We start from the raw sequence: 26,122 nt of genomic DNA on the forward strand, positions 1-26,122 counted from the left end.
CTCCTAAGATATGACAGATATGGCAGCTCTGCTTCTAGCTCCTAAGATATGACAGATATGGCAGCTCTGCTTCTAGCTCCTAAGATATGACAGATATGGCAGCTCTGCTTCTAGCTCCTAAGATATGACAGAAATGGCAGCTCTGCTACTAGCTCCTAAGACATGACAGACATGGCAGCTCTGCTACTAGCTCCTAAGACATGACAGACATGGCAGCTCTGCTTCTAGCTCCTATCACATGACAGCCATGGCAGCTCTGCTTCTAGCTCCTAAGACATGACAGCCATGGCAGCTCTGCTTATAGCTCCTAAGACATGACAGACATGGCAGCTCTGCTTCTAGCTCCTAAGACATGACAGCCATGGCAGCTCTGCTTCTAGCTCCTAAGACATGACAGAAATGGCAGCTCTGCTTCTAGCTCCTAAGATATGACAGATATGGCAGCTCTGCTACTAGCTCCTAAGACATGACAGACATGGCAGCTCTGCTTCTAGCTCCTAAGACATGACAGACATGGCAGCTCTGCTACTGGCTCCTAAGATATGACAGATATGGCAGCTCTGCTTCTAGCTCCTAAGATATGACAGATATGGCAGCTCTGCTTCTAGCTCCTAAGATATGACAGATATGGCAGCTCTGCTACTAGCTCCTAAGACATGACAGACATGGCAGCTCTGCTACTAGCTCCTAAGACATGACAGACATGGCAGCTCTGCTTCTAGCTCCTAAGACATGACAGATATGGCAGCTCTGCTTCTAGCTCCTAAGATATGACAGAAATGGCAGCTCTGCTACTAGCTCCTAAGACATGACAGACATGGCAGCTCTGCTACTAGCTCCTAAGACATGACAGACATGGCAGCTCTGCTTCTAGCTCCTATCACATGACAGCCATGGCAGCTCTGCTTCTAGCTCCTAAGACATGACAGCCATGGCAGCTCTGCTTCTAGCTCCTAAGACATGACAGACATGGCAGCTCTGCTTCTAGCTCCTAAGATATGACAGATATGGCAGCTCTGCTTCTAGCTCCTAAGATATGACAGAAATGGCAGCTCTGCTACTAGCTCCTAAGACATGACAGACATGGCAGCTCTGCTACTAGCTCCTAAGACATGACAGACATGGCAGCTCTGCTTCTAGCTCCTATCACATGACAGCCATGGCAGCTCTGCTTCTAGCTCCTAAGACATGACAGCCATGGCAGCTCTGCTTCTAGCTCCTAAGACATGACAGACATGGCAGCTCTGCTACTAGCTCCTAAGATATGACAGATATGGCAGCTCTGCTTCTAGCTCCTAAGATATGACAGATATGGCAGCTCTGCTTCTAGCTCCTAAGATATGACAGATATGGCAGCTCTGCTTCTAGCTCCTAATATATGACAGAAATGGCAGCTCTGCTACTAGCCCCTAAGACATGACAGACATGGCAGCTCTGCTACTAGCTCCTAAGACATGACAGCCATGGCTGCTCTGCTACTAGCTCCTAAGACATGACAGACATGGCAGCTCTGCTTCTAGCTCCTATCACATGACAGCCATGGCAGCTCTGCTTCTAGCTCCTAAGACATGACAGCCATGGCAGCTCTGCTTCTAGCTCCTAAGACATGACAGACATGGCAGCTCTGCTTCTAGCTCCTATCACATGACAGCCATGGCAGCTCTGCTTCTAGCTCCTAAGACATGACAGCCATGGCAGCTCTGCTTCTAGCTCCTATCACATGACAGCCATGGCAGCTCTGCTTCTAGCTCCTAAGACATGACAGCCATGGCAGCTCTGCTTCTAGCTCCTAAGACATGACAGACATGGCAGCTCTGCTTCTAGCTCCTAAGACATGACAGACATGGCAGCTCTGCTTCTAGCTCCTAAGACATGACAGCCATGGCAGCTCTGCTTCTAGCTCCTAAGACATGACAGACATGGCAGCTCTGCTTCTAGCTCCTAAGACATGACAGCCATGGCAGCTCTGCTTCTAGCTCCTAAGACATGACAGACATGGCAGCTCTGCTTCTAGCTCCTAAGACATGACAGACATTGCAGCTCTGCTTCTAGCTCCTAAGACATGACAGACATGGCAGCTCTGCTTCTAGCTCCTAAGACATGACAGACATAGCAGCTCTGCTTCTAGCTCCTAAGACATGACAGACATGGCAGCTCAGCTTCTAGCTCCTAAGCAACTTTGTGGTATTTCATTTTTTTGTGTGTTATTTCTTACATTATTAGCCCAGAACGTTTTTTGTGTTATTACAAGCAGCCGGAAATAACTTTTGGATATCAGAGCGACGGTAACTCACCAGCATTACAACCAGGAATACGACTTTCCCGAATTGTATCCTTTGTTCGTACCCCCAAGGGCATTTGAACTTATCCCAGAAGCTGCTCCAAGACGCTGCCAGTGGAGAAGAGGTATTCAGAGTGGACTTACAGTCCAACTCAGGAGGCAGGCACAACATCCATCGCTCCTGAGTATATTACTTGCAAATGTTCAGTCTCTGGATAATAAAGTAGACGAGCTCAGGCCGAGGATCTCCTTCCAGAGAGACATCTTGGACTGTAACATACTCTGTTTCACGGAATCATGGCTCTTTCCGGATATACTGTCCCCGTCCATACAGCCAGTTGGGTTCTCAGTACATCTCTCTCCAGGTATACTGTCCCTGTCCATACAGCCAGCTGGGTTCTCAGTACATCTCTCTCCAGGTATACTGTCCCTGTCCATACAGCCAGCTGGGTTCTCAGTACATCACACAGGAATAAAGAACTCTCCGGGAAGAAGAAAGGCAATGGTGTATGTATCATGATTAACTACTCATGCTGTGATTGTGATAACGTACAGAAACTTTTTCTCCTTTTGTTCACCCGAACTAGAATACCTCACAATCAAATGCCGACCGCATTACCTCCCGAGAGAATTCTCTTCTGTTATAGTCACAGTCGTGTATATTCCCTCTCAAGCCGATACCACGACGGCCCTCAAGGAACAACACTGGACTTTTTCCAAACTGGAAACAACATATCCCGAGGCCGCATTTATTGTAGTTGGGTGTTTTAACAAAGAAAATTTGAGGAAAATGCTACCAAAGTTCTATCAACACATTGACTGTAGTACTCGCTCAGGAAAAAACACTAGATCACTGCTACTCACCTTTTCGACATGCCTTTTCAACACGCCTACAAGGCCCTCGAGATTAAGACTCCATTTTGCTCCTCCCTTCCTATAGGCAGAAACTCAAACAGGAAGTACCCATGCTAAGGTTTATTTAACGCTGGTCTGACCAATCGGAATCCATGCTTCAAGATTGTTTTGATTGTGCAGATTGGGGATATGTTCTGGCTAGCCTCTGAGAATAATATTGACGTTTACACGGACCCGGTGACTGATGTTGGGATGTTGTTCCCATGGTGACTATTAAAACCAACCCAAACCAGAAACCGTGGATAGATGGCAGCATTCGCGCAAAACTGAAAAAGCGAAATGCCGAATTTAATCATGACAAGGTGACGACTGGGAATGTGGATGAATACAAACAGTGTAGTTATTCCCTCCGTAAGGCAAGAAAACAGGCAAAACGTCAGTACAGAGACAAAGTGGAGTCGCAATTCAACAGCTCAGACACAAGACGTATGTGGCAGAGTCTACAGACAATCACTGATTACAAAGGGGAAACCAGCCACGTCGCGGACACCAATGTCTTGCTCCCAGACAAGCTAAACACCTTCTTTGCTGGTTTTGAGGATACCACAGTGCCACCAACGCAGCAAGCTCCCAAGAACTGTGGGCTCTCGTTCTCCGTGGCTAACGTGAGTAAGACATTTAAGTATGTTAACCCTCACAAGGCTGTTGGCCCAGCCGCGTCCTCAGAGCATGCGCAGACCAGCTGGCTGGAGTGTTTACGGACATATTCAATCTCTCTCTATCCCAGTCTGCTGTCCCCACTTGCTTCAAGATGTCCACCATTGTTCCTGTACCCAAGAAAGCAAAGGTAACTGAACTAAATGACTATCGCCCCGTAGCACTCACTTCTGTTATCATCGTGCTTTGAGAGGCTAGTTAAGGATCATATCACCTCTACCTTACATGACACCCTAATCCCAATTCAGTTCGCTTATCGCACTGCACACTGCCCTATCCCGTCGACGTACACATCACTGACAATCTGAAATGGTCCACCCACACAAACAGTGTGGTGAAGAAGGAGCAACAGCGCCTCTAAGACCCTCACAAACTTTTACAGATGCACCATCGAGAGGATCCTGTTGGGCTGTATCACTTCCTGGTATGGCAACTGCACCGCCCTCAACTGCAAGGCTCTCCCCAGGGTGGTACGCATCCCTGGGGGCACACTACCTGCCCTCCTGGATACCAACAGCACCCGATGTCACAGGAAGGCCAAAAAGATCATCAAGGACATCAAACACCCGAGCCACGGCCTGTTCCCCCCGCCATCATTCAGAAGGCGAGGTCAGTACAGGTGCCTCAAAGCTGGGACCGAGAGACTGAAAAACAGCTTCTATCTCAAGGCCATCAGACTGTTAAATAGCCATCACTAGCCGGCTACCACCCAGTTATGCAACCCTGCACCTTAGAGGCTGCTGCCCTGTATACATAGACCTCGAATCACTGGTCACTTTAATAATGGAACACCATTCACATTAATAATGTTTACATAATGCTTTACTCATCTCATATGTATATACTGTATTCTATTCTACTGCTTTACTCATCTCTTATGTATATACTGTATTCTATTCTACTGCTTTACTCATCTCTTATGTATATACTGTATTCTATTCTACTGCTTTACTCATCTCTTATGTATATACTGTATTCTATTCTACTGCTTTACTCATCTCTTATGTATATACTGTATTCTATTCTACTGCTTTACTCATCTCTTATGTATATACTGTATTCTATTCTACTGCTTTACTCATCTCTTATGTATATACTGTATTCTATTCTACTGCTTTACTCATCTCTTATGTATATACTGTATTCTATTCTACTGCTTTACTCATCTCATATGTATATACTGTATTCTATTCTACTGCTTTACTCATCTCTTATGTATATACTGTATTCTATTCTACTGCTTTACTCATCTCTTATGTATATACTGTATTCTATTCTACTGTATTTACTCATCTCTTATGTATATACTGTATTCTATTCTACTGTATTTACTCATCTCATATGTATATACTGTATTCTATTCTACTGCTTTACTCATCTCATATGTATATACTGTATTCTATTCACCTGTGTTCTAGTCAATGCCACTCCAAGATTGCTCGTCCTAATATTTATATATTTCTTAATTCCATTCTTTTACTTTTTTGATTTAGTAAAGTCCAATGGGCCCTGGTCTAAAGTAGTGCACTATATAGGGAGTAGGGTTCCATAGGGCTCTGGTCTAAAGTAGTGCACTATATAGGGAGTAGGGTTCCATAGGGCTCTGGTCTAAAGTAGTGCACTATATAGGGAGTAGGGTTCCATAGGGCTCTGGTCTAAAGTAGTGCACTATATAGGGAGTAGGGTTCCATAGGGCTCTGGTCTAAAGTAGTGCACTACGTAGGGAATAGGATTCCATTTGAGACTCATTTCTTAATCTCACACGGACGGGCCTGTTTGGTTTAGCGTTCTCAAATGTCTGTTTGTTTGTGTAGAGATCAGCGCGTGTTTACTTTACTGACTTTATTGTCCCCATGAGGAAATGTTGTTGCAGTGTCACGTACACATTTATAGAGGCGTTTAAATACAGAACAAAATGGACAGTACAACTTTCATACTATGTATTCCTCTACAATCGCTATGTTCTGACCTCTGATAGACGTTGCAGAGGCCACTTTAATTATGTAATCATTATTAAGTTTGTCCCAGCCCTTTCTGAACGGAGGAACATGTAGGAACAGGATGGCAGCCTACCTGTGTGAGTGTAGTTTCAGTAGAAACCGCTGTCAGACAAGTAGAATTCACCTCTATTCTACTTCTGTACCTACAGGTTTCATCTCTATACTACTTCTGTACCTACAGGTTTAACGTCTATTCTACTTCTGTACCTACAGGTTTAACGTCTATTCTACTTCTGTACCTACAGGTTTAACGTCTATTCTACTTCTGTACCTGCAGGTTTAACGTCTATTCTACTTCTGTACCTGCAGGTTTCATCTCTATTCTACTTCTGTACCTACAGGTTTAACGTCTATTCTACTTCTGTACCTGCAGGTTTCATCTCTATTCTACTTCTGTACCTACAGGTTTAACGTCTATTCTACTTCTGTACCTACAGGTTTAACGTCTATTCTACTTCTGTACCTACAGGTTTAACGTCTATTCTACTTCTGTACCTACAGGTTTAACGTCTATTCTACTTCTGTACCTACAGGTTTCATCTCTATTCTACTTCTGTACCTACAGGTTTAACGTCTATTCTACTTCTGTACCTGCAGGTTTAACGTCTATTCTACTTCTGTACCTACAGGTTTAACCTCTATTCTACTTCTGTACCTACAGGTTTAACCTCTATTCTACTTCTGTACCTACAGGTTTCATCTCTATACTACTTCTGTACCTACAGGTTTAACGTCTATTCTACTTCTGTACCTACAGGTTTAACGTCTATTCTACTTCTGTACCTGCAGGTTTAACGTCTATTCTACTTCTGTACCTACAGGTTTAACGTCTATTCTACTTCTGTACCTACAGGTTTAACGTCTATTCTACTTCTGTACCTACAGGTTTAACCTCTATTCTACTTCTGTACCTACAGGTTTCATCTCTATACTACTTCTGTACCTACAGGTTTAACGTCTATTCTACTTCTGTACCTACAGGTTTCATCTCTATACTACTTCTGTTCCTACAGGTTTAACGTCTATTCTACTTCTGTACCTACAGGTTTAACGTCTATTCTACTTCTGTACCTACAGGTTTAACGTCTATTCTACTTCTGTACCTACAGGTTTCATCTCTATTCTACTTCTGTACCTACAGGTTTAACGTCTATTCTACTTCTGTACCTACAGGTTTAACGTCTATTCTACTTCTGTACCTGCAGGTTTAACGTCTATTCTACTTCTGTACCTACAGGTTTAACGTCTATTCTACTTCTGTACCTACAGGTTTAACGTCTATACTACTTCTGTACCTACAGGTTTCATCTCTATACTACTTCTGTACCTACAGGTTTAACGTCTATTCTACTTCTGTACCTACAGGTTTCATCTCTATACTACTTCTGTACCTACAGGTTTAACGTCTATTCTACTTCTGTACCTACAGGTTTAACGTCTATTCTACTTCTGTACCTACAGGTTTAACGTCTATTCTACTTCTGTACCTACAGGTTTAACGTCTATTCTACTTCTGTTCCTACAGGTTTAACGTCTATTCTACTTCTGTACCTACAGGTTTAACGTCTATTCTACTTCTGTACCTACAGGTTTAACGTCTATTCTACTTCTGTACCTACAGGTTTAACGTCTATTCTACTTCTGTACCTACAGGTTTAACGTCTATTCTACTTCTGTACCTACAGGTTTAACGTCTATTCTACTTCTGTACCTACAGGTTTAACGTCTATACTACTTCTGTACCTACAGGTTTAACGTCTATTCTACTTCTGTACCTGCAGGTTTAACGTCTATTCTACTTCTGTACCTACAGGTTTAACCTCTATTCTACTTCTGTACCTACAGGTTTAACCTCTATTCTACTTCTGTACCTACAGGTTTCATCTCTATACTACTTCTGTACCTACAGGTTTAACGTCTATTCTACTTCTGTACCTACAGGTTTAACGTCTATTCTACTTCTGTACCTGCAGGTTTAACGTCTATTCTACTTCTGTACCTACAGGTTTAACGTCTATTCTACTTCTGTACCTACAGGTTTCACGTCTATTCTACTTCTGTACCTGCAGGTTTAACGTCTATACTACTTCTGTACCTACAGGTTTAACGTCTATTCTACTTCTGTACCTGCAGGTTTCATCTCTATACTACTTCTGTACCTACAGGTTTAACGTCTATTCTACTTCTGTACCTACAGGTTTAACGTCTATTCTACTTCTGTACCTACAGGTTTCATCTCTATACTACTTCTGTACCTACAGGTTTCATCTCTATACTACTTCTGTACCTACAGGTTTCATCTCTATACTACTTCTGTACCTACAGGTTTCATCTCTATACTACTTCTGTACCTACAGGTTTCATCTCTATACTACTTCTGTACCTACAGGTTTCATCTCTATACTACTTCTGTACCTACAGGTTTCATCTCTATACTACTTCTGTACCTACAGGTTTAACGTCTATTCTACTTCTGTACCTACAGGTTTAACGTCTATTCTACTTCTGTACCTACAGGTTTAACGTCTATTCTACTTCTGTACCTGCAGGTTTAACGTCTATTCTACTTCTGTACCTACAGGTTTAACGTCTATTCTACTTCTGTACCTACAGGTTTAACGTCTATTCTACTTCTGTACCTACAGGTTTAACGTCTATTCTACTTCTGTACCTACAGGTTTAACGTCTATTCTACTTCTGTACCTACAGGTTTAACGTCTATTCTACTTCTGTACCTACAGGTTTAACGTCTATTCTACTTCTGTACCTACAGGTTTAACGTCTATTCTACTTCTGTACCTGCAGGTTTCATCTCTATACTACTTCTGTACCTACAGGTTTAACGTCTATTCTACTTCTGTACCTACAGGTTTAACGTCTATTCTACTTCTGTACCTACAGGTTTAACGTCTATTCTACTTCTGTACCTACAGGTTTCATCTCTATTCTACTTCTGTACCTACAGGTTTAACGTCTATTCTACTTCTGTACCTACAGGTTTCATCTCTATACTACTTCTGTACCTACAGGTTTAACGTCTATTCTACTTCTGTACCTACAGGTTTCATCTCTATACTACTTCTGTACCTACAGGTTTAACGTCTATTCTACTTCTGTACCTACAGGTTTAACGTCTATTCTACTTCTGTACCTACAGGTTTAACGTCTATACTACTTCTGTACCTACAGGTTTCATCTCTATACTACTTCTGTACCTACAGGTTTCATCTCTATTCTACTTCTGTACCTACAGGTTTAACGTCTATTCTACTTCTGTACCTACAGGTTTAACCTCTATACTACTTCTGTACCTACAGGTTTCATCTCTATACTACTTCTGTACCTACAGGTTTCACCTCTATACTACTTCTGTACCTACAGGTTTCATCTCTATACTACTTCTGTACCTACAGGTTTCATCTCTATACTACTTCTGTACCTGCAGGTTTCACCTCTATACTACTTCTGTACCTGCAGGTTTCATCTCTATACTACTTCTGTACCTACAGGTTTCACCTCTATACTACTTCTGTACCTACAGGTTTCACCTCTATACTACTTCTGTACCTACAGGTTTAACGTCTATTCTACTTCTGTACCTACAGGTTTCATCTCTATACTACTTCTGTACCTACAGGTTTAACCTCTATTCTACTTCTGTACCTACAGGTTTAACGTCTATTCTACTTCTGTACCTACAGGTTTAACGTCTATACTACTTCTGTACCTACAGGTTTAACGTCTATTCTACTTCTGTACCTACAGGTTTAACGTCTATTCTACTTCTGTACCTACAGGTTTAACGTCTATTCTACTTCTGTACCTGCAGGTTTCATCTCTATACTACTTCTGTACCTACAGGTTTCACCTCTATACTACTTCTGTACCTACAGGTTTCATCTCTATACTACTTCTGTACCTACAGGTTTCATCTCTATACTACTTCTGTACCTACAGGTTTCATCTCTATACTACTTCTGTACCTGCAGGTTTCACCTCTATACTACTTCTGTACCTGCAGGTTTCATCTCTATACTACTTCTGTACCTACAGGTTTCACCTCTATACTACTTCTGTACCTACAGGTTTCACCTCTATACTACTTCTGTACCTACAGGTTTAACGTCTATTCTACTTCTGTACCTACAGGTTTCATCTCTATACTACTTCTGTACCTGCAGGTTTAACGTCTATACTACTTCTGTACCTACAGGTTTAACGTCTATTCTACTTCTGTACCTACAGGTTTAACGTCTATACTACTTCTGTACCTACAGGTTTAACGTCTATTCTACTTCTGTACCTACAGGTTTAACCTCTATTCTACTTCTGTACCTACAGGTTTAACGTCTATACTACTTCTGTACCTGCAGGTTTCACCTCTATTCTACTTCTGTACCTACAGGTTTCATCTCTATACTACTTCTGTTCCTACAGGTTTAACGTCTATTCTACTTCTGTACCTACAGGTTTAACGTCTATTCTACTTCTGTACCTGCAGGTTTAACCTCTATACTACTTCTGTACCTACAGGTTTAACGTCTATTCTACTTCTGTACCTACAGGTTTAACGTCTATTCTACTTCTGTACCTACAGGTTTAACGTCTATTCTACTTCTGTACCTACAGGTTTAACGTCTATACTACTTCTGTACCTACAGGTTTCATCTCTATTCTACTTCTGTACCTACAGGTTTAACGTCTATTCTACTTCTGTTCCTACAGGTTTAACGTCTATTCTACTTCTGTTCCTACAGGTTTAACGTCTATTCTACTTCTGTACCTACAGGTTTAACCTCTATTCTACTTCTGTACCTACAGGTTTAACGTCTATTCTACTTCTGTTCCTACAGGTTTCATCTCTATACTACTTCTGTACCTACAGGTTTAACGTCTATTCTACTTCTGTACCTACAGGTTTAACGTCTATTCTACTTCTGTACCTACAGGTTTAACGTCTATTCTACTTCTGTACCTACAGGTTTCATCTCTATACTACTTCTGTACCTACAGGTTTAACGTCTATTCTACTTCTGTACCTACAGGTTTCATCTCTATACTACTTCTGTACCTACAGGTTTAACGTCTATTCTACTTCTGTACCTACAGGTTTAACGTCTATTCTACTTCTGTACCTACAGGTTTAACGTCTATTCTACTTCTGTACCTACAGGTTTAACGTCTATTCTACTTCTGTACCTACAGGTTTCATCTCTATACTACTTCTGTACCTACAGGTTTAACGTCTATTCTACTTCTGTACCTACAGGTTTAACGTCTATTCTACTTCTGTACCTACAGGTTTAAAGTCTATTCTACTTCTGTACCTACAGGTTTAACCTCTATACTACTTCTGTACCTACAGGTTTAACGTCTATTCTACTTCTGTACCTACAGGTTTCATCTCTATACTACTTCTGTACCTACAGGTTTAACGTCTATTCTACTTCTGTTCCTACAGGTTTCATCTCTATTCTACTTCTGTACCTACAGGTTTCATCTCTATACTACTTCTGTTCCTACAGGTTTAAAGTCTATTCTACTTCTGTACCTACAGGTTTAACCTCTATACTACTTCTGTACCTACAGGTTTAACGTCTATTCTACTTCTGTACCTACAGGTTTCACCTCTATACTACTTCTGTACCTACAGGTTTAACGTCTATACTACTTCTGTACCTACAGGTTTAACGTCTATTCTACTTCTGTACCTACAGGTTTAACGTCTATTCTACTTCTGTACCTACAGGTTTCATCTCTATACTACTTCTGTACCTACAGGTTTAACGTCTATTCTACTTCTGTACCTACAGGTTTCATCTCTATTCTACTTCTGTACCTACAGGTTTCATCTCTATTCTACTTCTGTACCTACAGGTTTAACGTCTATTCTACTTCTGTACCTACAGGTTTAACGTCTATTCTACTTCTGTACCTACAGGTTTAACGTCTATTCTACTTCTGTACCTACAGGTTTAACGTCTATACTACTTCTGTACCTACAGGTTTCATCTCTATACTACTTCTGTACCTACAGGTTTAACGTCTATTCTACTTCTGTACCTACAGGTTTAACGTCTATTCTACTTCTGTACCTGCAGGTTTCATCTCTATTCTACTTCTGTACCTACAGGTTTAACGTCTATTCTACTTCTGTACCTACAGGTTTAACGTCTATTCTACTTCTGTACCTACAGGTTTCATCTCTATTCTACTTCTGTACCTACAGGTTTAACGTCTATTCTACTTCTGTACCTACAGGTTTAACGTCTATTCTACTTCTGTACCTACAGGTTTCATCTCTATTCTACTTCTGTACCTACAGGTTTAACGTCTATTCTACTTCTGTACCTACAGGTTTAACGTCTATTCTACTTCTGTACCTACAGGTTTAACGTCTATTCTACTTCTGTACCTACAGGTTTAACGTCTATTCTACTTCTGTACCTGCAGGTTTCATCTCTATACTACTTCTGTACCTACAGGTTTAACGTCTATTCTACTTCTGTACCTACAGGTTTCATCTCTATTCTACTTCTGTACCTGCAGGTTTAACGTCTATACTACTTCTGTACCTACAGGTTTAACGTCTATTCTACTTCTGTACCTACAGGTTTAACGTCTATTCTACTTCTGTACCTACAGGTTTAACGTCTATTCTACTTCTGTACCTGCAGGTTTCATCTCTATACTACTTCTGTACCTACAGGTTTAACGTCTATTCTACTTCTGTACCTACAGGTTTAACGTCTATTCTACTTCTGTACCTACAGGTTTAACGTCTATTCTACTTCTGTACCTACAGGTTTAACGTCTATACTACTTCTGTACCTACAGGTTTAACGTCTATTCTACTTCTGTTCCTACAGGTTTAACGTCTATTCTACTTCTGTACCTACAGGTTTAACGTCTATACTACTTCTGTACCTACAGGTTTAACGTCTATTCTACTTCTGTACCTACAGGTTTCATCTCTATACTACTTCTGTACCTACAGGTTTAACGTCTATTCTACTTCTGTACCTACAGGTTTAACGTCTATTCTACTTCTGTACCTACAGGTTTCATCTCTATACTACTTCTGTACCTACAGGTTTAACATCTATTCTACTTCTGTACCTACAGGTTTCATCTCTATACTACTTCTGTACCTACAGGTTTAACGTCTATTCTACTTCTGTACCTACAGGTTTAACATCTATTCTACTTCTGTACCTACAGGTTTAACCTCTATACTACTTCTGTACCTACAGGTTTAACGTCTATTCTACTTCTGTACCTACAGGTTTAACGTCTATTCTACTTCTGTACCTACAGGTTTAACGTCTATTCTACTTCTGTACCTACAGGTTTAACGTCTATACTACTTCTGTACCTACAGGTTTAACGTCTATTCTACTTCTGTACCTACAGGTTTAACGTCTATTCTACTTCTGTACCTACAGGTTTAACGTCTATACTACTTCTGTACCTACAGGTTTAACCTCTATACTACTTCTGTACCTACAGGTTTCATCTCTATTCTACTTCTGTACCTACAGGTTTCATCTCTATACTACTTCTGTACCTACAGGTTTAACGTCTATTCTACTTCTGTACCTACAGGTTTCATCTCTATACTACTTCTGTACCTACAGGTTTCATCTCTATTCTACTTCTGTACCTACAGGTTTAACGTCTATTCTACTTCTGTACCTACAGGTTTCACCTCTATTCTACTTCTGTACCTACAGGTTTAACGTCTATTCTACTTCTGTACCTACAGGTTTCATCTCTATTCTACTTCTGTTCCTACAGGTTTAACGTCTATACTACTTCTGTACCTACAGGTTTAACGTCTATTCTACTTCTGTACCTGCAGGTTTAACGTCTATTCTACTTCTGTACCTACAGGTTTAACGTCTATTCTACTTCTGTACCTACAGGTTTAACGTCTATTCTACTTCTGTACCTACAGGTTTAACGTCTATTCTACTTCTGTACCTACAGGTTTAACGTCTATTCTACTTCTGTACCTGCAGGTTTAACCTCTATACTACTTCTGTACCTACAGGTTTAACCTCTATACTACTTCTGTACCTACAGGTTTAACGTCTATTCTACTTCTGTACCTACAGGTTTCATCTCTATTCTACTTCTGTACCTACAGGTTTCATCTCTATACTACTTCTGTACCTACAGGTTTAACGTCTATTCTACTTCTGTACCTACAGGTTTAACGTCTATTCTACTTCTGTACCTACAGGTTTAACGTCTATTCTACTTCTGTACCTACAGGTTTAACGTCTATTCTACTTCTGTACCTACAGGTTTAACGTCTATTCTACTTCTGTACCTACAGGTTTAACGTCTATTCTACTTCTGTACCTACAGGTTTCATCTCTATTCTACTTCTGTACCTACAGGTTTAACGTCTATTCTACTTCTGTACCTACAGGTTTAACGTCTATTCTACTTCTGTACCTACAGGTTTCATCTCTATACTACTTCTGTACCTACAGGTTTAACGTCTATTCTACTTCTGTACCTACAGGTTTAACGTCTATTCTACTTCTGTACCTACAGGTTTCATCTCTATACTACTTCTGTACCTACAGGTTTAACGTCTATTCTACTTCTGTACCTACAGGTTTCATCTCTATTCTACTTCTGTACCTACAGGTTTCATCTCTATACTACTTCTGTACCTACAGGTTTCATCTCTATACTACTTCTGTTCCTACAGGTTTAACGTCTATTCTACTTCTGTACCTACAGGTTTCATCTCTATTCTACTTCTGTACCTACAGGTTTCATCTCTATACTACTTCTGTACCTACAGGTTTCATCTCTATTCTACTTCTGTACCTACAGGTTTAACGTCTATTCTACTTCTGTACCTACAGGTTTAAAGTCTATTCTACTTCTGTACCTACAGGTTTAATGTCTATTCTACTTCTGTACCTACAGGTTTAACGTCTATTCTACTTCTGTACCTACAGGTTTAACGTCTATTCTACTTCTGTACCTACAGGTTTCACGTCTATTCTACTTCTGTACCTGCAGGTTTAACGTCTATTCTACTTCTGTACCTGCAGGTTTAACGTCTATTCTACTTCTGTACCTACAGGTTTAACGTCTATTCTACTTCTGTACCTACAGGTTTAACGTCTATTCTACTTCTGTACCTACAGGTTTAACGTCTATTCTACTTCTGTACCTACAGGTTTAACGTCTATTCTACTTCTGTACCTACAGGTTTAACGTCTATTCTACTTCTGTACCTACAGGTTTCATCTCTATACTACTTCTGTACCTACAGGTTTAACGTCTATTCTACTTCTGTACCTACAGGTTTAACGTCTATACTGCTTCTGTACCTACAGGTTTCATTTCTATTCTACTTCTGTACCTACAGGTTTAACGTCTATACTGCTTCTGTACCTACAGGTTTCATTTCTATTCTACTTCTGTACCTACAGGTTTAACGTCTATTCTACTTCTGTACCTGCAGGTTTAACGTCTATTCTACTTCTGTACCTACAGGTTTAACGTCTATTCTACTTCTGTACCTACAGGTTTAACGTCTATTCTACTTCTGTACCTGCAGGTTTAACGTCTATACTGCTTCTGTACCTACAGGTTTCACCTCTATACTATTTCTGTACCTACAGGTTTACTGCAGGTAGACTACATCTTTCAAAGCTGATAGTCAGCATTACACATGCCCTGTATGTTCCATTAAACATGTGTCTGTCTGTCTGTCTGTCTGTCTGTCTGTCTGTCTGTCTGTCTGTCTGTCTGTCTGTCTGTCTGTCTGTCTGCCTGCCTGCCTGTCTGCCTGTCTGCCTGTCTGCCTGTCTGTCTGTCTGCCTGTCTGCCTGCCTGCCTGCCTGCCTGCCTGCCTGCCTGCCTGCCTGCCTGTCTGTCTCCTCTCCTCTCGTTTCCTCTTAAGAGGAAAGTAATCAGATTACATTACTGACTATGGGGGTAATCCAAAAGTGATGTTACTGTTATTTTTGGACAGGTTAACCAGCAGCTGTAACCGATTACATTCAGACAGTAACCTACCCAACCCTGTGTGTGTGTCTGTGCATGCTTGCGTAGGTGTGCATACGTGTGTATGTTCATAAGTGTGTGTGTGTGTGTGCGTGTTTTCCTCTCAGATATGGATGAGTGTCTGTCGGGGCCCTGTAAACACGGAGGAACATGTGAGGACCAGCCGGGTTCCTACTACTGCCACTGCCAACAAAGCTTCAGAGGACAAGACTGTGAGATAGGTACAACATTCACTCTGTCTAAGGGCCATATGTATCATGTATCGCTCCAGTGTTATCCCTCCAGTTGTATTGCAGTTGTATCCCTCCAGCTGTATTCCAGTTGTATCCCTCCAGTTGTATTCCAGTTGTATCCCTCCAGCTGTATTCCAGTTGTATCCCTCCAGCTGTATTCCAGTTGTATCCCTCCAGCTGTATTCCAGTTGTATCCCTCCAGCTGTATTCCAGTTGTATCCTTCCAGTTGTATTCCAGTTGTATCCTTCCAGTTATATCCCTCCAGCTGTATTCCAGTTATATCCCTCCAGCTGTATTCCAGTTGTATCCTTCCAGTTGTATTCCAGTTGTATCCTTCCAGTTATATCCCTCCAGCTGTATTCCAGTTGTATCCCTCCAGTTGTATCCCTCCAGCTGTATTCCAGTTGTATCCCTCCAGCTGTATTCCAGTTGTATCCCTCCAGCTGTATTCCAGTTGTATCCCTCCAGTTGTATTCCAGTTGTATCCCTCCAGCTGTATTCCAGTTGTATCCCTCCAGCTGTATTCCAGTTGTATCCCTCCAGCTGTATTCCAGTTGTATCCCTCCAGCTGTATTCCAGTTGTATCCTTCCAGTTGTATTCCAGATGTATCCTTCCAGTTATATCCCTCCAGCTGTATTCCAGTTATATCCCTCCAGCTGTATTCCAGTTGTATCCTTCCAGTTGTATTCCAGTTGTATCCTTCCAGTTATATCCCTCCAGCTGTATTCCAGTTGTATCCCTCCAGTTGTATCTGTCCAGCTGTATTCCAGTTGTATCCCTCCAGCTGTATTCCAGTTGTATCCCTCCAGCTGTATTCCAGTTGTATCCCTCCAGCTGTATTCCAGTTGTATCCCTCCAGTTGTATCCCTCCAGCTGTATTCCAGATGTATCCCTCCAGCTGTATTCCAGTTGTATCCCTCCAGCTGTATTCCAGATGTATCCCTCCAGCTGTATTTCAGTTGTATCCCTCCAGTTGTATTCCAGTTTTACCCCTCCAGCTGTATTTAAGTTGTATCCCTCCAGCTGTATTCCAGATGTATCCCTCCAGCTGTATTTCAGTTGTATCCCTCCAGTTGTATTCCAGTTGTATCCCTCCAGCTGTTTTCCAGTTGTATCCCTCCAGCTGTATTCCAGTTGTATCCCTCCAGCTGTTTTCCAGTTGTATCCCTCCAGCTGTATTCCAGTTGTATCCCTCCAGCTGTATTTTCAGTTGTATCCCTCCAGTTGTATTCCAGTTGTATCCCTCCAGTTTTATCCCTCCAGCTGTATTCCAGTTGTATCCCTCCAGCTGTATTCCAGATGTATCCCTCCAGCTGTATTTAAGTTGTATCCCTCCAGCTGTATTCCAGTTGTATCTCTCCAGCTGTATTCCAGTTGTATCCCTCCAGCTGTTTTCCAGTTGTATCCCTCCAGCTGTATTCCAGTTGTATCCCTCCAGCTGTTTTCCAGTTGTATCCCTCCAGCTGTATTTTCAGTTGTATCCCTCCAGCTGTTTTCCAGTTGTATCCCTCCAGCTGTATTCCAGTTGTATCCCTCCAGCTGTATCCCTCCAGTTGTATCCCTCCAGCTGTATTCCAGTTGTATCCCTCCAGCTGTATTCCAGTTGTACCCCTCCAGTTGTATTCCAGTTGTATCCCTCCAGCTGTATTCCAGTTGTATCCTTCCTGTCTCTGAGTGTGTTGTGTCTCCAGAGCAGGACAGATGTGAGTCCAGCCCCTGTTTGAACGGCGGTGTGTGTCGGGGCTCCAGGAACAACTACCTGTGTGTGTGTAAAGAAGGGTTCTTGGGGGACCACTGCCAGTCATGTGAGTAGAGCTATACCGGTCGAGTCTGAAATGGCACCCTATTTCATACCATTCCACCTATTCTGCTCCAGACATTACCACGAGCTCGTCCTCCCCAATTATGGTGCCACCAACCTCCCGTGGTGCCATTTTGGATGCAGTCTCTTCTACTGTGGTGGTAACAGAATAGCACATCATGGTGACAGATGGTCTCTGACTCCCCCTAGTGGAGAATCCCTGTGTACTGCAGCCGTGTGGGAACAGAGGCCTCTGCCACAGCGACAGGAGAGGGAACTACAGCTGTACTTGCAAAGTGGGTCACACAGGCAAGGACTGTGAGAGAGGTGAGAGTCAATCACGTTCAGCTACCCCATCGACTATCAATTATCTTATTGGTGCATCATTCAAGAAACCCACAAATTCAAATAAATGTATCAATTAATCAATACCAAGTCTCTTCTTTGTGGTAGAAATAACCAATGCTATTTTTTACCACTGTTCCCAGACCTGTTGCCTCCCTCTGGTCTGCATGTACTACGGGTGGAGGAGGATGAGGTGGAGCTGCGCTGGGACCTGCCGGACCCCTCCTCTCAGAGCCTGGTCAGTTTAATTCATACATTATTTTATTTAACCCATTGTGTTCAGAATACCTCTTTCACCAGAGGGGTATATTACAAAGCTAGATCAATGAGTTAGACAGATTACTTTGATAAACAATTCATTACACCATTGCTCATTTCATAGGTGCTTATCTTTAGCAACAACAACAACAACAACAACAAAAACGTCAGCTGGCTAACTCATTGATCCTTATTTGTAGTATAACCCTCAGAGGCACTGGTCATAAGTAGTGCACTATATAGGAAATAGGGCTCTGGTCAGAAGTAGTGCACTATATAGGGAATAGGGCTCTGGTCTAAAGTAGTGCACTATATAGGGAATAGGGCTCTGGTCTATAGTAGTGCACTATATAAGGAATAGGGCTCTGGTCTAAAGTAGTGCACTATATAGGGAATAGGGCTCTGGTCTAAAGTAGTGCACTATATAGGGAATAGGGCTCTGGTCTAAAGTAGTGCACTATATAGGGAATAGGGCTCTGGTCTAAAGTAGTGCACTATATAGGGAATAGGGCTCTGGTCTATAGTAGTGCACTATATAGGGAATAGGGCTCTGGTCTAAAGTAGTGCACTATATAGGGAATAGGGCTCTGGTCTAAAGTAGTGCACTATATAGGGAATAGGGCTCTGGTCTATAGTAGTGCACTATATAGGGAATAGGGCTCTGGTCTAAAGTAGTGCACTATATAGGGAATAGGGCTCTGGTCTAAAGTAGTGCACTATATAGGGAATAGGGCTCTGGTCTAAAGTAGTGCACTATATAGGGAATAGGGCTCTGGTCTAAAGTAGTGCACTATATAGGGAATAGGGCTCTGGTCTAAAGTAGTGCACTATATAGGGAATAGGGTGCCATCAAGGAAGCACCCTGAAACCTTGAACACTTGTTCATAGGGGTTGCACCTCCGTCACTCCGTCGCGTCGTTGCCATAGTTACCGCATCACCATGCTACAGATGCCCCGTCACTCCGTCGCGTCGTTGCCATAGTTACCGCATCACCATGCTACAGATGCCCCGTCACTTCGTCGCGTCGTTGCCATAGTTACCGCATCACCATGCTACAGATGCCGCAGCATATTGCCGTCTTTCTGAAATGGGGGCTAATGACTGTTTCATCGCAATTAGACTATAGTGGCCTGGAAATATCATGATATTGTTAATAAAGTAGACAAATTAGTAGAAAATAACGTTGTTATCATTATGTTGTCGTCAAGTTTTTCTTTAGAGCGATGGCAATGTTGTCGTGAGCTACCAACGTTTTTTCAGAAATAGCTAGCAATGCTAACGTTAGCGAGCTAAAATGTCGGTGCTCTCCCCTCAATCTTAGATAGTGGGGACAGAGGCCTCTACTGCCTCGAAAGCCAACCTGGCGATATTTGAAACCTGTTAATCGTGTTTTCAAGCCACAGTAATGCACTTCAGACTAAATGTTCATTAGCACATATTGAGACTGCATTGTGTAGAAATCTCTGCTGGGCTTCAGTCCTAAAACGAAACATGCAACCCACGGATAGGTCAGTGGCTTCGCTGTGACCTACGCCCCTCTGGGTCTCCCGGGCCGTGGCAGTGGAACCAGGAAGACTGACTTCCTGGACAAGAAGCAGTCCACCTATCAGCTGCAGGGCCTGGTGCCTGGCCTGCTATACAACATCTCTACGTTCTCAGTGAAACGAAACACCAACAGCAACGATATCAGCCAGCCAGCCATCGCTCTCATACGCACCAGTGAGTGGACTGTGAATGCTTCAGTACAGTGACGATCTCACTGTTTTATGTATAGTGTAGTTTAGAGTGTGTGTGTGTGTGTGTGTGTGTGTGTGTGTGTGTGTGTGTGTGTGTGTGTGTGTGTGTGTGTGTGTGTGTGTGTGTGTGTGTGTGTGTGTGTGTATGTGTGTGTGTGTGTGTGTGTGTGTGTGTGTGTGTGTGTGTGTGTGTGTGTATACTGACCTGTGTATCTCTCTCTGTGTGTGGGTGTGTGTGTGTGTGTATACTGACCTGTGTATCTCTCTCTGTGTGTGGGTGTGTGTGTGTGTGTGTGTGTGTGTGTGGGTATACTGACCTGTGTATCTCTCTCTGTGTGTCAGGGCCACGGCGGGTGGACCAGCTGCAGGTAGTCAACGTATCGTCCTCCCAGGTATGGCTGAGGTGGCTGGTTCAGGCTGCTCGTCATGCTACCGTCAGCCAGGTGCGCCTTTCCCTGGTCTCCTGGGACGGTAGTGGAGTCGCCACCGCTCTGCTCAACACCAGCACAATGGAATATGCCTTCAGGTTCTGCTCCATTCAACATTATTGTCACTAGTTTGGCAGTAGATTTGAGTGATTCTCAAAGTACTTAGTCTATCCACAGGGGTACTTGGAAAGACTCGTGAGATCATAGGCCTACTGGTCTAATGCCCATGAAGAGGTAGTTTGGGCAGAGCATGATGCATTTGGTGGTAGTGACCAAACAAAAAGTTGAAAAAACACTGACTTACAGCCTGCAATACTGATTATGTCCACTGGGTGCCACTGTATCACTATCACTTAATATTACTTTCTATGGCATTGGTTCTCAACCTTTTTCCGTTACTGCACAACCAATTGAATTTTGCTCTGCCCGGAGTAAACCCTGAAGTAACCCCTCATATGTGCATTTTACCAGTAAACCTATGGTCTCATGAGTCTTCTCCAGTACCCTCTGTGGGTAGGCCCAATACCCCCAGGATACCCCTTGTTGGGAACCGCTGTTCTAGGGCACTGTCTGCACTGCAATACACATTTTATCCAGTAGATGGCGGTGTGAAGCCAACGCTGATAAACATCCATAGACCAGAGCAGAATTGTTAGTTTTTTTGTCATGTTGCATGACTGGGATTTCTGTCTGTGTGTTTCTGTGTGTCTCCCCTTCAGCTCTCTGCTCCCTGGTCAGATGTACACGGTGGACGTTCTAACTCAGAGTGGTATCAGACCAGACGAGTCGCCCTCCACCAGTCACTCTGCTGGACCGCTGCAAGTCTGGACCAGTATGTCATCACATGTCTCATACATTAATCAATCAATCAGTCAATCAATCCAAACATGTATTTTATAAAGCCCTTTTTTTACAATCAACAATTTTCAGATAACCAGCCATAAGCAATGCAGAAGCAGTAACTCAATGAACCTCAGGAATTCGCTATGCATTCGTTAAGCATCTGGAAACTTCCCCATCCTAACATAGATAGTCTTGTCCACCGCGCAGAGAGATTCATTAACCTGAGACAAGACACTTAAAGATGGCCACTCCAATTAGAAAATGTGATCAGGATCAACTGTCACGATCAGGATCAACTGTCAGGATCAGGATCAACTGTCAGGATCAGGATCAACTGTCAGGATCAGGATCAACTGTCACGATCAGGATCAACTGTCACGATCAGGATCAACTGTCAGGATCAGGATCAACTGGCAGGATCAGGATCAACTGTCAGGATCAGGATCAACTGTCAGGATCAGGATCAACTGTCAGGATCAGGATCAACAGTCAGGATCAGGATCAACTGGCAGGATCAGGATCAACTGTCAGGATCAGGATCAACTGTCAGGATCAGGATCAACTGTCAGGATCAGGATCAACTGTCAGGATCAGGATCAACTGTCAGGATCAGGATCAACTGTCAGGATCAGGATCAACAGTCAGGATCAGGATTAACTGTCAGGATCAGGATCAACTGTCAGGATCAGGATTAACTGTCAGGATCAGGATCAACTGTCAGGATCAGGATTAACTGTCAGGATCAGGATCAACTGTCAGGATCAGGATTAACTGTCAGGATCAGGATCAACTGTCAGGATCAGGATTAACTGTCACGTCGTGCCATTGTATTGAACGTTCTCGGGCCGCCTTCTATCGCCAGCGCCGTAGTAGGTGCCCTAAAGGGGTGATAAAGCCCAGTCATTCTGGACTGAGGCGAACTACTGTTTAGTCTACATTACACTATAGTGCCTGGAAATACAATAACATACAAAACTAGTCAAATATTTAGTAGGATACAACTTTGCAAGTATTATCATATCGTCAAATTTACTAATCATTTGCCTTCCTTTTGTACGTCATTGTATTTCCAAGCCACTGTAATGCTCTTTGAATTAAATCTTCATCAGCGCTCATTGAAAATGCATTGAGTAGAATACTCAGTAGGGCATCAGTCCGAAATGACCGTTCAAAACAATATTGTGACTGAACATGCAACCTACGAATAGAATCGCGAGAATCGCAATCCATATTATATCTGCACCTACGGATGGTGATAATATCATATACAGTGAGGTCCCTGGCAGTAACCCGCCCTGAGGAATTCACTACGCATTTGTTAATAAAGCCTCTTAAGGATCGGACCCTTTTTCCAATTTTCGCCTAAAATAACAAACTCAAATCTAACTGATCCTGTAGCTCAGGACCTAAAATAACAAACCTAAATCTAACTGATCCTGTAGCTCAGGACCTAAAATAACAAACTCAAATCTAACTTCCTGTAGCTCAGGACCTGAAATAACATACCCAAATCTAACTGCCTGTATCTCAGGACCTAAAATAACATACCCAAATCTAACTGATCCTGTAGCTCAGGACCTAAAATAACAAACCTAAATCTAACTGATCCTGTAGCTCAGGACCTAAAATAACAAACTCAAATCTAACTTCCTGTAGCTCAGGACCTAAAATAACATACCCAAATCTAACTGCCTGTAGCTCAGGACCTGAAATAACATACCCAAATCTAACTGCCTGTATCTCAGGACCTAAAATAACATACCCAAATCTAACTGCCTGTAGCTCAGGACCTAAAATAACATACCCAAATCTAACTGCCTGTAGCTCAGGACCTGAAATAACATACCCAAATCTAACTGCCTGTAGCTCAGGACCTAAAATAACAAACTCAAATCTAACTGCCTGTAGCTCAGGCCCTAAAATAACATACCCAAATCTAACTGATCCTGTAGCTCAGGACCTAAAATAACATACCCAAATCTAACTGATCCTGTAGCTCAGGACCTAAAATAACATACCCAAATCTAACTGCCTGTAGCTCAGGACCTAAAATAACATACCCAAATCTAACTTCCTGTAGCTCAGGACCTAAAATAACATACCCAAATCTAACTGCCTGTAGATCAGGACCTGAAATAACATACCCAAATCTAACTGCCTGTAGCTCAGGCCCTAAAATAACATACCCAAATCTAACTGCCTGTAGATCAGGACCTGAAATAACATACCCAAATCTAACTGCCTGTAGCTCAGGCCCTAAAATAACATACCCAAATCTAACTGCCTGTAGATCAGGACCTGAAATGACATATCCAAATCTAACTGCCTGTAGCTCAGGACCTAAAATAACAAACTCAAATCTAACTGATCCTGTAGCTCAGGACCTAAAATAACAAACTCAAATCTAACTGATCCTGTAGCTCAGGACCTAAAATAACATACCCAAATCTAACTGCCTGTAGCTCAGGACCTAAAATAACAAACTCAAATCTAACTGATCCTGTAGCTCAGGACCTAAAATGACATACCCAAATCTAACTGATCCTGTAGCTCAGGACCTAAAATAACAAACTCAAATCTAACTGATCCTGTAGCTCAGGACCTAAAATAACATACCCAAATCTAACTTCCTGTAGCTCAGGACCTAAAATAACAAACTAAAATCTAACTTCCTGTAGCTCAGGACCTAAAATAACAAACTCAAATCTAACTGATCCTGTAGCTCAGGACCTAAAATAACATACCCAAATCTAACTTCCTGTAGCTCAGGACCTAAAATAACAAACTCAAATCTAACTTCCTGTAGCTCAGGACCTAAAATAACATACCCAAATCTAACTGATCCTGTAGCTCAGGACCTAAAATAACAAACTCAAATCTAACTTCCTGTAGCTCAGGACCTAAAATAACATACCCAAATCTAACTGCCTGTAGATCAGGACCTGAAATAACATACCCAAATCTAACTGCCTGTAGCTCAGGCCCTAAAATAACATACCCAAATCTAACTGCCTGTAGATCAGGACCTGAAATGACATACCCAAATCTAACTGCCTGTAGCTCAGGACCTAAAATGACATACCCAAATCTAACTGCCTGTAGCTCAGGACCTAAAATAGCATACCCAAATCTAACTGCCTGTAGCTCAGGACCTAAAATAACAAACCTAAATCTAACTGATCCTGTAGCTCAGGACCTGAAATAACATACCCAAATCTAACTGATCCTGTAGCTCAGGACCTAAAATAACAAACTCAAATCTAACTTCCTGTAGCTCAGGACCTAAAATAACAAACTCAAATCTAACTTCCTGTAGCTCAGGACCTAAAATAACAAACCTAAATCTAACTGATCCTGTAGCTCAGGACCTAAAATAACAAACCCAAATCTAACTGCCTGTAGCTCAGGACCTAAAATAGCATACCCAAATCTAACTGATCCTGTAGCTCAGGACCTAAAATAACAAACCTAAATCTAACTGATCCTGTAGCTCAGGACCTAAAATAGCATACCCAAATCTAACTGCCTGTAGCTCAGGACCTGAAATAACATACCCAAATCTAACTGCCTGTAGCTCAGGCCCTAAAATAACATACCCAAATCTAACTGCCTGTAGATCAGGACCTGAAATGACATACCCAAATCTAACTGCCTGTAGCTCAGGACCTAAAATGACATACCCAAATCTAACTGCCTGTAGCTCAGGACCTAAAATAGCATACCCAAATCTAACTGCCTGTAGCTCAGGACCTAAAATAACAAACTCAAATCTAACTGATCCTGTAGCTCAGGACCTAAAATAACATACCCAAATCTAACTGATCCTGTAGCTCAGGACCTAAAATAACATGCCCAAATCTAACTGATCCTGTAGCTCAGGACCTAAAATAACAAACTCAAATCTAACTTCCTGTAGCTCAGGACCTAAAATAACATACCCAAATCTAACTGATCCTGTAGCTCAGGACCTAAAATAACAAACTCAAATCTAACTGCCTGTAGCTCAGGACCTAAAATGACATACCCAAATCTAACTTCCTGTAGCTCAGGACCTAAAATAACAAACTCAAATCTAACTGATCCTGTAGCTCAGGACCTAAAATAACATACCCAAATCTAACTGCCTGTAGCTCAGGACCTAAAATAACAAACTCAAATCTAACTGATCCTGTAGCTCAGGACCTAAAATAACAAACTCAAATCTAACTTCCTGTAGCTCAGGACCTAAAATAACATACCCAAATCTAACTGATCCTGTAGCTCAGGACCTAAAATAACAAACTCAAATCTAACTTCCTGTAGCTCAGGACCTAAAATAACATACCCAAATCTAACTTCCTGTAGCTCCGGACCTAAAATGACATACCCAATTCGAACTGCCTGTAGCTCAGGACCTAAAATAACAAACTCAAATCTAACTGATCCTGTAGCTCAGGACCTAAAATGACAAACTCAAATCTAACTTCCTGTAGCTCAGGACCTAAAATAACAAACTCAAATCTAACTGATCCTGTAGCTCAGGACCTAAAATAACATACCCAAATCTAACTTCCTGTAGCTCAGGACCTAAAATAACAAACTCAA

At 42.1% G+C, this 26,122-nt stretch overlaps 1 protein-coding gene across 4 annotated transcripts in view; it reads left to right on the top strand.

The window, feature by feature from the left end:
* The window catches only part of sned1 (sushi, nidogen and EGF-like domains 1), a 135,521-nt gene that overhangs the window by 91,828 nt on the left and 17,571 nt on the right, over positions 1-26,122 (top strand). For all 4 annotated transcript variants that reach the window (XM_036978927.1, XM_036978928.1, XM_036978929.1 and 1 more), the window contains 7 exons: positions 15,999-16,112; positions 17,818-17,931; positions 18,138-18,254; positions 18,416-18,510; positions 20,040-20,250; positions 20,610-20,793; positions 21,415-21,527. In XM_036978927.1, the coding sequence (XP_036834822.1) occupies positions 15,999-16,112; positions 17,818-17,931; positions 18,138-18,254; positions 18,416-18,510; positions 20,040-20,250; positions 20,610-20,793; positions 21,415-21,527 (948 nt within the window). The remainder of the gene's footprint in view (positions 1-15,998; positions 16,113-17,817; positions 17,932-18,137; positions 18,255-18,415; positions 18,511-20,039; positions 20,251-20,609; positions 20,794-21,414; positions 21,528-26,122) is intronic.

This window comes from Oncorhynchus mykiss, chromosome 5 (assembly GCF_013265735.2).
Source record: "Oncorhynchus mykiss isolate Arlee chromosome 5, USDA_OmykA_1.1, whole genome shotgun sequence".
Classification (NCBI taxonomy): domain Eukaryota; kingdom Metazoa; phylum Chordata; class Actinopteri; order Salmoniformes; family Salmonidae; genus Oncorhynchus; species Oncorhynchus mykiss.